Source organism: Myotis lucifugus, unplaced genomic scaffold (assembly GCF_000147115.1).
Source record: "Myotis lucifugus unplaced genomic scaffold, Myoluc2.0 scaffold_385, whole genome shotgun sequence".
Taxonomy (NCBI): Eukaryota; Metazoa; Chordata; class Mammalia; order Chiroptera; family Vespertilionidae; genus Myotis; species Myotis lucifugus.
The window spans coordinates 880,232-892,612 of NW_005871433.1; the positions used below are offsets into that span (position 1 = coordinate 880,232).

The 12,381-nt window shown below is 46.7% G+C and overlaps 1 protein-coding gene across 16 annotated transcripts in view; it reads left to right on the top strand.

The window, feature by feature from the left end:
• Positions 1–12,381, top strand: part of SNX31 (sorting nexin 31) — a 69,303-nt gene that overhangs the window by 31,046 nt on the left and 25,876 nt on the right. For 6 of the 16 annotated variants that reach the window (XM_023743340.1, XM_023743336.1, XM_023743337.1 and 3 more), the window contains exons 1-5: positions 321–516; positions 611–685; positions 7,030–7,144; positions 7,990–8,153; positions 11,738–11,848. In XM_023743340.1, coding sequence (XP_023599108.1) covers positions 451–516; positions 611–685; positions 7,030–7,144; positions 7,990–8,153; positions 11,738–11,848 — 531 coding nt within the window. In that variant the 5' untranslated portion in view covers positions 321–450. Of the gene's footprint in view, positions 1–320; positions 517–610; positions 686–7,029; positions 7,145–7,989; positions 8,154–9,929; positions 10,253–11,737; positions 11,849–12,381 lie in introns of those variants that run through there. The other 10 variants (XM_023743347.1, XM_023743348.1, XM_023743345.1 and 7 more) reach the window with 4 other exon arrangements.

Sequence of the window (12,381 nt, forward strand, 5' to 3'; positions counted from 1 at the left end):
CCCCACCAGGAGCCTCCAGACTCCAGAGGGACCCCCTGGCCGGAGGCTCTGGCACCCTCTCAGATGTCTGTCTCTCCACCCTGAATTCCGGTGCCAGGCCCTGCCCGGCACCTGGGAGCCCTGCCTCCCGCGCTGGCTGCCCGCGGCGGTGGGGGGCACGGGGCGGGGTGGTTGCGGGGCTCGGCTCAGGCCCACAGACTTGCTCCACCCTCCACGGGTCCAGGGACCTGAGCAGCGCAGCCAGGGCCGGGCAGGGACCGGGAGGAGGCGCCGCGGCCCCGGCCCCACCTGCGGACGTCGGGGACCTGGGGGCGCGGGAGCAGGGCTCCGCCCCGACGGCGTGGCCACCCGGCTGCGCCCACCGCTCGGGGCTCAGAGCCTAGGACCGCAGGCCGGGCTTCCCCGCAGCAACCCAACCCGGACCCCGGACCGCGGACCGCGCCGCGAGCCATGAAAATGCACTTCTGCATCCCGGTGTCCCAGCAGCGGCCCGACGCGCTGGGCGGCCGCTACACGGTGCGCAGGAGCCGGGGTCCCGCTGGGCCGGGGGAGGCGGTGACGGGCGGGGCGCGCCTGCTCCGGGGCTCACCGGCCGCGTCTCTGTTTGCAGCTGTACTCCGTGTACCTGGACGGGCTCCTGTTCTGCAGGGTGCGCTACAGCCAGCTGCATCGCTGGAACGAACAGGTGAGCGCGCCCCGGGCGGCCCAGCCCGGTCCCCGGACGCAGGTGAGGAGCGCGCGCCCCGCGGGCTCCGGGCCCTGAAAGCAGTTCAGGCTCCGGATCCGCGGAACACGTGGTGGGAAGGATCAGCTGTGGATTATCCGGCTCAGAACTCAGTGCGTCCACCTGCCGCTGCCCCTCACACCTCGCACTTACTGTTCCCCCTTCTTTGGAAACAACTCCATTTTAAAGAAACTACAGGCAGTCCTCGAGTGATGTCGGACTCCATATACGTCCTTTCGTGGTTACGTCGCCATCTCCCATTTATTTATAAAAAAAAATGTTCTGTCATGTCGACGTATGTGCATATGTGCTTTATGTTTTTTATTATTTATTTACCACAAGTAAAGGTCAGGAATTGTTATCTTTCTTTTAATTTTTTTTTTTTTTTTTACTGTTTCACTTCATTACTGCTGAGTATGTGCTCCATGTGAGTGACGTAGGTGGGTTCTGACTTACGGTGAAAATCGAGTTATGTCGCGCCTTAGGAAGGGATCGCCGATGTAACCCAAGGCCCTACTGTATTTAGATCTTAGGTGGCTATTGGTATGTATTATTATTATTTTTAAAATGTGTTTTTATTGATTTCAGAGAGGAAGGGAGAGGGAGAGAGAGAGAAACACCAATGATGGGAGAGAATCATTGATTGGCTGCCTCCTGCATGTCCCCCACTGGGGATGGAGCCTGCAACCCCAGCCATGTGCCCTTGACCAGAATTGAACCCGGGACCCGGGACCCTTCAGTCCACAGGCCTTCGCTCTCTCCACTGAGCCAAACTGGCTAGGACTGGTATTTATTATTGATTTAAAACAATAACTAACAATTAGGCAGTTACTGATGCCCGCAAGCTTTGCATGGAATGGCGTGCTTATGATTTTTACGACAGTCCTACGAGCTAGGACACAGCTAGCCCCACTTAGCAGGTGAGAACACGGGGGCACAGCGTGCCCAAAGTCATACTGCTGGTCAATGTCAGAGGCAGAATTTTATCTTTATAATTGCTTGGACCCAGTCGATTTTTAAAAAAAACCCCGAAGTTGACAAAATAAATTGTATCAGTTTAACGCTTGAGTCAAATGCTCGAGTTCTAAACCGCCACGCTTTTCTCGATTCTGGAATAACTCAGTAAGATCTGGAGTGTGCAGGGTGATGGATTTCGGTAAAGATATACAATTACCACACCATAATTAAGACAGAGAGCAGGCCCCACATTCTAAAAGTTCTTTGTCTCCTTTGCCCTCCATCCCTTCCCTCCACCTCTGGCCCCAGGCAACCAGGCTCTGCTTTCTGTCACAGGGCTCCCGGCTCAGGATTTCACTCCAGCTGCTCAGCACGCCCTTGTAAGGCTGGTTTTGCATCCTCGTCATCACCCCCGTCTTATAGACAGTAAGGCTGACAGGCATAGCAAATACAAACACAGGACGCCCAGTCCATGGCAGATACGCAACACACACTTTTTTAGAATAAGTATGTCCCAGGCAATATTTGGGACGTGCTTCACTGGGCATTTTATCTGGCAACCCTAAGCCTGACACTGAAAAGGTGATCTCTCATAGCCACTTCTCACCTAGATTCTATTCTTCCTATTCTATAGAAGATGTGAAGTAGCTCAGGGGTTTTAATCTGATTCAATACAAAGCACTATAAAGAAGGAAACAATATAGAAGCCCCATCTGCGCGCAAGCCCGTGCCTGTGTGTGTGTGTGTGTGTGTGTGTGTGTGGTGAGTATTGGTTTCCTGGGAAGTTCTGCATCCCCATAGAATAGAAACTTTGTCTTAAGAATTAACTGACTTATTCATGTACTTAAGGACTGTTTACTGAGTTCTGCGGGCTGAAGGGTCCGGGGTTCGATTCCGGCCAAGGGCTTATGCCCAGGTTGTGGGCTCAATCCCCAGTAGAAGGCATGCAGGGGGCAGCCAATCAATGATTCTCTCTCATCATTGATGTTTCTATCTCTCTTCCCTCTCCCTTCCTCTCTGAAATCAGTAAAAATATATATTTTAAAGTACATATTATCTGAACATTGTCTTTTAAAAAATGTCCAAAAATACGTCATAATATAAGAACAGAAGAGGTATGGTTTCCTTTTGTCCTCTTGAAATAATTTTTTGAGAGAGTGGGCTAAACCCGTGGTCGGCAAACTGCTGCTCGCGAGCCACATGCGGCTCTTTGGCCCCTTGAGTGTGGCTCTTCCTAAGCCTTAGGAGTACCCTAATTAAGTTAATAACAGTGTACCTACCTATATAGTTTAAGTTTAAAAAATTTGGCTCTCCAAAGAAATTTCAATCGTTGTACTGTTGATATTTGGCTCTGTTGACTAATGAGTTTGCCGACCACTGGGTAAACTATCATCCAGGTAATTCTTCCTCAGGATGCGGCTGGGTTTTATACCTAAACTGTGTGCTGTCTGATGCCAGTAGGAAAGGCTCTATTTCGATAGAGTTGAAGAACTTGTGAGTTGACCGTGACTTTTGGCAGACTTACCTACAAGCTGTATGTTTATCTCCCCCTTCCAGCAGTACTAGAGCAGGGAGGGGAAGGATTCTTTGAGAAGTCAGCTCAGGCTGTAAAACCTGCTGGGAGAGTTTTTGCTCTGTGATGGGTATTGGAACCTGAATTCTTGTTGACTTTCTCCCCAGATCTTGGCCTGAGGGTGAGGGCTTCTGCAAGCTGCTCTCTTGGAGATGCTTAACCCAGGCAGCCCTGCTGTGATCCCAACCAATTTGGGAGCAGCTGTGACATTTATGAACATGTGCCAGGGAAGACAACGGCCTTTTAAAGATCACTTAGTCAGTTAATAAAAAATAATAATTGCATGCAAAGAAGACAGGGTTCTGCTTCTATTTAATGGAATTAGCAGAGATGGGGGGCGGGGGGGTGGTGTATAAATCCCAGGAAGTTTGAATTGCCTTGTGGGGCAGGTGCCTTTGGACAGTCTCTGGCATGGCAGGAAAATGTCCTGGAATGGAAAAGAAACAGAATTTTATGCTGCCAGATTTAGAAGAAAGTTTGCAAACTTAAATGGCTACAGGAGTGGGACTGGTAATTTAAACGAGAGGCACAGATCAGGTGAGAGGCCAGGGGGAGCGGGAACTGCCAAGTCTCTGAAGGGGATGGTTGCTTGAGAGAATGGGAGCCCAGTGATTCCAGATATTCTGATTTTTCAAGAGAAGCCAGAATTCCGTTTGTTCAAAATAAACTTTAATTTTGTAGACCAGTTGTGGGTTTACAGAAGAATTGCAAGGATAGTACAGAATTTCTAGATACCCGGCACCCGGTTTTCCCTCTTGTTTTCCGTTAGTATGGTGCGTTTTTACAGCTAATGCACCAGTGTTGCTATAATATTATTAACTGGAGTCTATAATTTATTCAGACTTCAGGGTTTACCTGGTGTCCTGTTTCTGTTCCATGACCCCATCCAGGACATCACCTTACGTTTATTGTCACGTCTCCTCAGGCTTGTCTTACCTGTGACAGTTTCTTAGGTTTCGTGGTTATGAATGACGCGGACTGCTCTGAGGCGTGCTGGGCAGGTATTCTGTGGACGGTCCCTCCATCGGAATCTGATGTTCTCACACGCCTGGACTGCGGCGATGTGTTTTTGGGAGGGAGACCACACAGGTCGAGGGCCCTCGTCATCACACCCTAGAAAGGGCAGCCACTATCAACATGACCCGTCCCTGTTGGCGTGAACGTTATCTCCTGGCTGAGGTAGTGATTGGCAGGTTTGGCCACTATGAAGTGACCCTTTTACCTCCCCTTCCACACTGTATTGTTGGAAGGAAGTCGCTGTGGGTGGCCCACACTTAGCGTTGGGAGTTATACAGTGGGGCCTTGACTAACGAGTGTCCCGACTAACGAGTTTTTTGAGATACCAGCTGTCTCTCAGCCAACTTTTTGCATTGAGTTGATAGAGTAATTTGAGTTAACGAGCTCGGTCTCGGAACGAATTAAACTCGTAAGTCAAGGCCCCACTGTACTCCTTCTTGTGGGATGAGTGTCTACATAAATCATATGAGATTCTTCTGCAGATTTGTCTATTCTCTCCTATTTATTCATTCATTTATTTACTTATTTATTTATTCACTCATTTATATTTGTATGGACTCCTGGATAGTGACTTTATACTCTGGGCTGTACTTCAATACGACTTTATTTAGTTGCTCAAATTGTCCCAGCTCTGGCCCGTGGGAACTCTTTCACTTTGCTCCTGTGTCTCTGTGATATATCCCTATTGCTGATGGTTTTTTTTTTCCCCTGAGCACTTCCCTACTTGCTGGTGCTACGAGAGGCTTCAGACTCATCTTGCATATTCCCTGCCTCAGTCCCAGGTCAGCCATTTCTCCATGGAGCGCTGGTAGCTTTTACTGGAGAACGGTATTGGAAGCCCTGATCGGGGCACTGCGTGTGTGTTTTTTGCCACTGCGATGTTGTTGTTTCTAGGCCCTCAGCTGACAAAGTAAGGAATCCATGTGTGTATAGCACAACTGTAGAGAGTTCAACATGCAACTGTCTGTCTCTATATGAAACCAAACATGAGCTCAGGCCAATATCTCCAACTACAATCCACATGGACCATTACAGCCTACTCACCTGATTTTCTGAAAACTCCCACTCCAGCCATGAGAAACCCCATTCCCACCCCTGCCACCTATTGGCTAAATTGTTTGATTCTATCCACACATAGAGCGGTATTAGGATGAACTTCTACCCCCTGGGAAACAACTTGATCAACTAGAGTGCAGTCCTTCTGTGCCCTTTTTCTTGCCTTAGGTTTACAGACTCCACTCATTTGCAAAGTTGCTTAGGTTGGTGCCTTTTTCCTTTGTTGCAATGTTTCATACATTTGTAATATAGTTAAATTATCTTGTTATATTCTGCATTTCATCTGGGTTTTTCCTTATCTCCTAAATGATTTTTAAAATATATATACTTATTTTATTTTTTTAAATTGATTTCAGAGAGGAAGAGAGAGAGGTAAAAACATCAATGATGAGAGAGAATCATTGATTGGCTGCTTCCTGCACGCCCCCTACTGGGGATCGAGCCCACAACCTAAGCATGTGCTCTTGACCAGAATCGAACCCAGGACCCTTTAGTCCGTAGGCCAGTGCTCTATCCACGGAGCCAAACTGTCTAGGGCAGCCATGGGCAAACTCCGGCCCGTTTGAAATGAATAAAACTAAAAAAAAAAAAAAACCGTGCCCTTTTATGTAATGATGTTTACTTTGAATTTATATTAGTTCACACAAACACTCCATCCATGCTTTTGTTCCGGCCCTCCGGTCCAGTTTAAGAACCCATTGTGGCCCTCGAGTCAAAAAGTTTGCCCACCCCTGGTCTAGGGCTTAAAATTTTCTGGTAGTCTGATTTAAAAAGCATAAAAGGAAACATGATCTTAATTTTAATAATATATTGTATTTAATCCAGGATATTAAAAATATTATCATTTTAACATGTAATCAATATAAAAATTATTAGCGTGATCTTTTACATTCTCTTTCCTAAGAGACTAAGTCTTTATAATCTGGGTTGTGTTTTTACACTCTGGCACATTTCACCTCTGACTAGTCACATTTCCAGTGCTCCTCAGCCACAGGTGACTAGTGGCTACCAGCTACCATATGAGCACAGCTGCAGACATTTGGTGGAAGTGGGATGGGGTGATTAAGTTCCTAACCATTGTCATTGATATCACAGATACTACTGGGGTATGCATTGAAGAAATACTGTATGATGTGAGTGGTGGGCAATCTTGTAAAAACAAATGAAAAATTAAAACGTACCTCAAATCTACCAAACTCAGACTGGAGTTGTCACTCTGTGACATGTGTAATAGTATTTCTAGAAACCTACACTGAAATAAATTCCTCCTTAAGCTAATCCAAGTATCCCTGTTCCTTTCCTTTGGCCATCAGAAAGGGTTAATTAAAAATATTTTAAATTGAATTTACTGGGGTGACATGGTTAATAAAATTATACAGCTTTCAGGGGTACAATTCTACAACACATCATCTGTATGTTGTATGTGTGTTCACCACCCCAAGTCAAGTCTCCTTCCATCACCATTTATTCCTTTACCCTCACCTACTTCCCCCTCTCCCTTTACCCTCTCCCCCTTTCCATGTTGTAATCAACATACTATTATCTATGAGGTTTGCTTGTTTGCTTGCTTTTGCTTAATTAGGGAGAGTTAATTTTGAGTAAAGTGCTGGAATGAGATGTGCCCTAAGAGGAGTCTTTGGTATCTCACCAATCTTGAATTGGAGGCTCTTTGCCATAAATGTGTGTTTTCTGGATCTTTCAGCTGAGACGGGTCTTTGGAAATTGCCTGCCTCCCTTCCCACCAAAGTACTATCTCGCGATGACCACATCTATGGCTAATGAGAGGAGGGACCAGTTGGAACATTATTTGCAAAATGGTAGGTATTTGGATTTTTTAAAAATAGATTTAATGAAATATAGGTTGCACAATATGAAATCCATTCATTTAAAGTGGACAATTCTGTGGTTATATTTACAGGATTGTGCAGCTGTCACCATAGTCTAATTTGAGAACATTTTTATCACTCCAAAAAGGAACTTATGCCTATTATAAGTCACCCCCTAGTCCTCTCCCCTACTAGCCCCTGTCACCCACTACACTCATGTCTGTCTTTATAGCTTTGCTTCTTCTGGACATTTCAGATAAATGGAATCATGTAATATGTGACCTTTGTATTTGATTTTAAAAATACTTTCCTTTTCTCTAGCTTCCTTTATAGTAAGAATATAGTACATAATACACATAATATACAAAATACATGTTAATCAACTGTTTATCTTACCAGCAAGGCTTCTGGTCAACAGTAGGGCATTAGTAGTTAAGTTTTGGGGGGGGAGTCAAAAGTTCTATTGTGATATTAGACTGCATGGGGGTCGGCACCCCTAACCCCTGCATTGTTCAAGGGTCAACTGTATACAATGAAAGGTACATTCCCTCCCACCCCAGGCCCCCAAACTTCTAGAAGTACACATTATTACAAGTGGATTCCTCAGAAACCATCTGCGTGTATACTATCGTGTGTGTACACCCCTGTTTGTCCATCACTAACTGAAACTTACTCTATACATTTGTCTATATCTGATTTTTCATGTATTTGAGAGGTCAAAGCTCTACTGCCTTCAAGGAGGCAGCAAGGCCTGGAGGGTTCCCGAAGGTCGGAGCAGTTTAATAGGGAAGTTAGCCCAACCCCATGCTAACTGGCTCCATGTCCATGTTTTTTAGTAACCGTGGACCCAAACATGTTGAGAAGTGATGTCTTCGTTGAATTTTTAAAGCGGGTGCAGCTGGTAAGCTTGCTCTTCTTTGCTAAGGTCCTTGTTTCGCTGCAGAACAGGTCTCTACGTGAACCACGCGCGTGTTTTCGGCCCCACAGAGCCTGGACTCAGGTAGCACACATTCACGTGGAGCACTTGGGAGGATGGTTCCTATTTTGCTCTTTTGGAGGTTTAGATTCCGGATGGAAAATTAAGAGTGTCACTTGACTTTTCGCTCATTTAATAAAGCAGTTACCTTATTAAGTATTGTACATCTCATAACTGGTCTGAGAATCATACCATGAAGGGCCCCATGACAATGCAGCAATGCCACTTCTTTGTTTTTAATTTTTTAAATTTTTGTTCATTTCAGAGAGGAAGAGAGAGTGAGAGAGAGAGAGAAAAACATCAATGATGAGAGAGAATCATTGATCGGCTGCCTCCCACATGCCCCCTCCTGTGGATCGAGCCTGCAACCGAACATGTGCCCTGACCGGAATCGAACTGTGACCTCCTGGTTCATAGGTCAATGCTCAACCACTGAGCCTTGCCAGCCGGGCGGGGTGCCACTTCTGTAGCTGAAATGCCCAAATGTGTTATGGTGGAGCCAGCAGGGCAGCAGTAATGGCCATGCCACCATTACTTGTACATTCTCTGCTCCTAATTGTATTATAAGTGGATCACAGAGAAAATCCATCTGAACAGAGTGACATACTAGTACAGCAGCTCACTTTCCTTTGTTGGGCTCAGTCACTGCCCACGTGACCACAGTCTATGTCAGTGCACAGAGAGGCTGAAACTTCCCCAAGTACGCTGTTGAGCTCGCCACTCCTTCTGGTTGTACAGATGGGGACATCTTTCTGCCTGAAGGTCTGTTCTTGACTGAATGGAAAAATTTCGAAAGCCTTAGTTGTACAATGTGATAGCATTGACCTGGGTCCCGAGCTCGGGAAGAATAATACCTTGATCTGATTTGTAAAACATGGGAGCAAATTTTATTTATTCAGTCATTTAACTCATTTAACTGTGTTGATATACAAACTGGTCCACTCAATGTAAGAAATGGCCGCAGAGCTTCTATTGTGTAGTCATTTGAATTTACACATATACTTGATGGTTTAAGAAATACACACACAGCCCTGGCCAGGTGACTCAGTTGTTTGAATCATCGTTCCATACACCAAAAAATTGTGGGTTTGATCTCCAGTTCAGGCATGTGTGGGAAACAACCGATTGATGTTTCTCTTTCCCATACTTCTCAATCTCTCTCAAGTCAATGAAAGTATCCTTGGGTGAGGATAAAAAAAATGCACACACACACACACACACACACACACACACACTTTCTTTGAAAAGTCAGTTGTTGAGGTGATGATAGTGTAACATTCAAACAACACACAAGGGTCCAGGATAAAAGTAACCACCCCAGACCTCAGAGCCAACTGTGGTTCACAGTTTAATGTGTGTTCTTCACATTTCTTCACACACAAACATTCACATGTATGTATGTCGTTTTGTGTTACAAATAGTCACACACACCTACTCACTGTTTGAATCTTATATTTTAGAACTTACATCTTGCAAATCATTCTATGTCAGTACACAGAGGGATGTTTGGTCTTGACTCTATCATCTTTTTGTGTGTGTATTATGGTTTTTAAAAATTATTCCATATCGATAATTTGAAGCTTTGTTTTGAGTGCCTCTTTTTTCCAGGTAATTTGAAAGATCTCTACCTGCTCTGGCTCTCAGTATTTTACCTTTATAACTTCATGCTGAAGCCTTGTGCTCCAGCTGCGTTCAGCAGCGTCTCTTTTTGCTTCTTCTGATAAGATTTTCACGATGGTTTTATTTCCCCCTTTCCTTTCTTCTGTGAACTTTGCCAGCTTGCTTTTATATCCTTTCACTATCTTGCCTCTTCTCTGAGGCTTTTATCTGTGCTTTGAGATCTGAGTTCAGAGAAGCCATGTTCTTATTAATACATCCATCGTTTTCATCTCTTTGGTGGCATCATTTTTTGGATGCATATGTTTTACCCTTAGTTGGCCATGTTTCTTTCCTCCTTTATTTCAGGGTTTTGCCAGGTCCCTGGCCAGGTCTTCCCGGGCAGTCCCTCAATTTTGAAGGTTCTGTGCTTGGTGAGCCAGCTGTTCCCTGACACGCAGTGCTGGGGAGGAGCCGAAGTTCAGTCGTCCGACTCTGTCTGGCTTCTGCCCTCAGGGCCTAACAGTGTGTAGCAGTGAAACCATTAACCACAGTTCCTCATATCATCATCTAGCATTTTATTTATTTTTAAAATGTTTTCATTGCTTTTTAAAAAAATATATATTTTTATTGATTTCAGAGAGGAAGAAAGAGGGAGAGAGAGATAGAAACATCAATGATGAGAGAGAATCATTGATCTGCCTCCTGCATGCCCCCTACTGAAATGGAGCATGTAACCCGGGCATGTGCCCTTGACTGGAATTGAACCTGGGACCTTTCAGTCTGCAGGCCGATGCTCTATCCACTGAGCCAAACCGACTAGGGCATATTGCTTTTTTTGTAAGAGCGAGAGGAAGGGAGGGGGGAGAGAAACAGCGATGAGAGAGAAACATAATCGATCGGCCGCCTCCTGCACGCCCCCTTCTGGGAATCAAGCCCACAAGTTTATTTTAGAGCCAAGGAGAGGGACACAAGGGAAGCAACCTGTCCAGCTTTACACAGGTCGCAGGCAGCGCGTGCGGGAGGTAGGCTGGCAACCCAAGTAGTCTGCTGTGCGGATGGCGCTTCTGAACCATGCGGTCTGGCCCCGGCCCTCAGTGCTTACACACGGAATACTGCAGCCCACCTCTCTGGCCTCCCCCATCCTCCAGGCTCTCTTCCAGTCCAGGCCATCCTCACTGCTGCCAGCCAAACCTTTCTGTAACTGCCCTTCCACCCTTCCCGTTCCCTATCCAGAACCACCAGGGCACCTTTTAAATAAAACCCTCAGTCGCCTGATTTCAGGACCACCCACAATCTGACTCGCTCTCCCAATCCAAATGCTTCCTCGCTTTTCTTTTGCAGAAGAGTTGAGTAAAGACGTGCATTTATATCATTTTAACGGTTCCTATAGTTTAGATGTCTTAATGGTCTGCCATCTGGCTTGCCTTGGGAGTTACCTTGAGGTAACCTAAGTGAACACTAGCTTTTCTTTAGAATCTTATCAAAAAGCAGTGACATTTCCCCCATTCATTTTGTGAGTGGTTTTCCCCTGAGATAAGAGATGTTTGTGGTTATAGGCCAAGGACTTTAAGAACCCAAGTGTACCTAGAAAGCGACTATCTGCCCTGGGGGAACTCCTACCCCTCAGTTTACATGCTCAGGTTTTTGCTGTAGCAGAATCCTACATTCTGTGGACTTTTGGGGATGTTTGGAAATATTAAAAACGAGAGTTAAAATCTGAGACCACCACAGGTCATGTGGATGATTTTCCCCCTAAAATGGATGCCTTGTTGTTTATTTGGAAATTACTCAAGTTCCATGTCATTGCATTGCCTTGGCACCTCTCCAGACTCCTCCCAGCTCTCGCTCTGCCCCCCCCCCAAACTCCAGGCCCCAAATTTCTGCCCTGGGATTTCATGTGCCTGTGGGTACTGTGACCCTCCGGGCCGGGGAGAGGACGCTGCTGACTGTCCCCTGTGAGGGCCCCACTGGGACCCGCGGCGCTTACCGTGCCTTCCCTGTGCTCACAGGACACGTTCAGCATCACCACCAAGAAAGCCGCCCTGGATGTACTGCTGCCCGATGGAAGGAGCATGGAAGTCGAAATCCTCACATCAGACACGGCCGAAAGGGTCCTGGAGGTAAATGTCACCTACACTGCAGCCCCAGATGGAGGCAGGGAGCCTTGTTTGAAGGCAGGGACTAGGACACGGTCACCTTCTGGAAGCTTCCCGCCTACCCTTCCACGCTGGGTGATCTACCTGTGGAGATGCTGGGATTTTCGGGGAGACTGGCCGAGAACCCGAGCTCCAGCCTGCCCCCCAGGCCTCTGCTTTCCCTCTCCCCAGGGGCACCGACTTTCCAGCATCTCCTAGGGCCTCCCCACGCCAGCGGTCAGTCCCCTGGCAGTCGGCTGGGGATGTGCTCTGGAAATATGCCAAGTGCTTTGTTACCGGGTGCTCCGTGGTTGGGGACAGAAAGGACAGTGGGGCCCAGATGAGGCTGAAACAGGCCGCACCCAGGTGGGCTGCTGCTGCTGCTGCTGCGACAGGTTCCGAGAGAGAGTGACGCGGGTTTCTCAAAGGCAAACCAGTCGTCCCTCCTCCCTCACAGCGAGAACCCTGAAGCCAGCAGCCCAGCAGGTCTGATTCTGAGCCAGAGCTGAGTGTGAGTT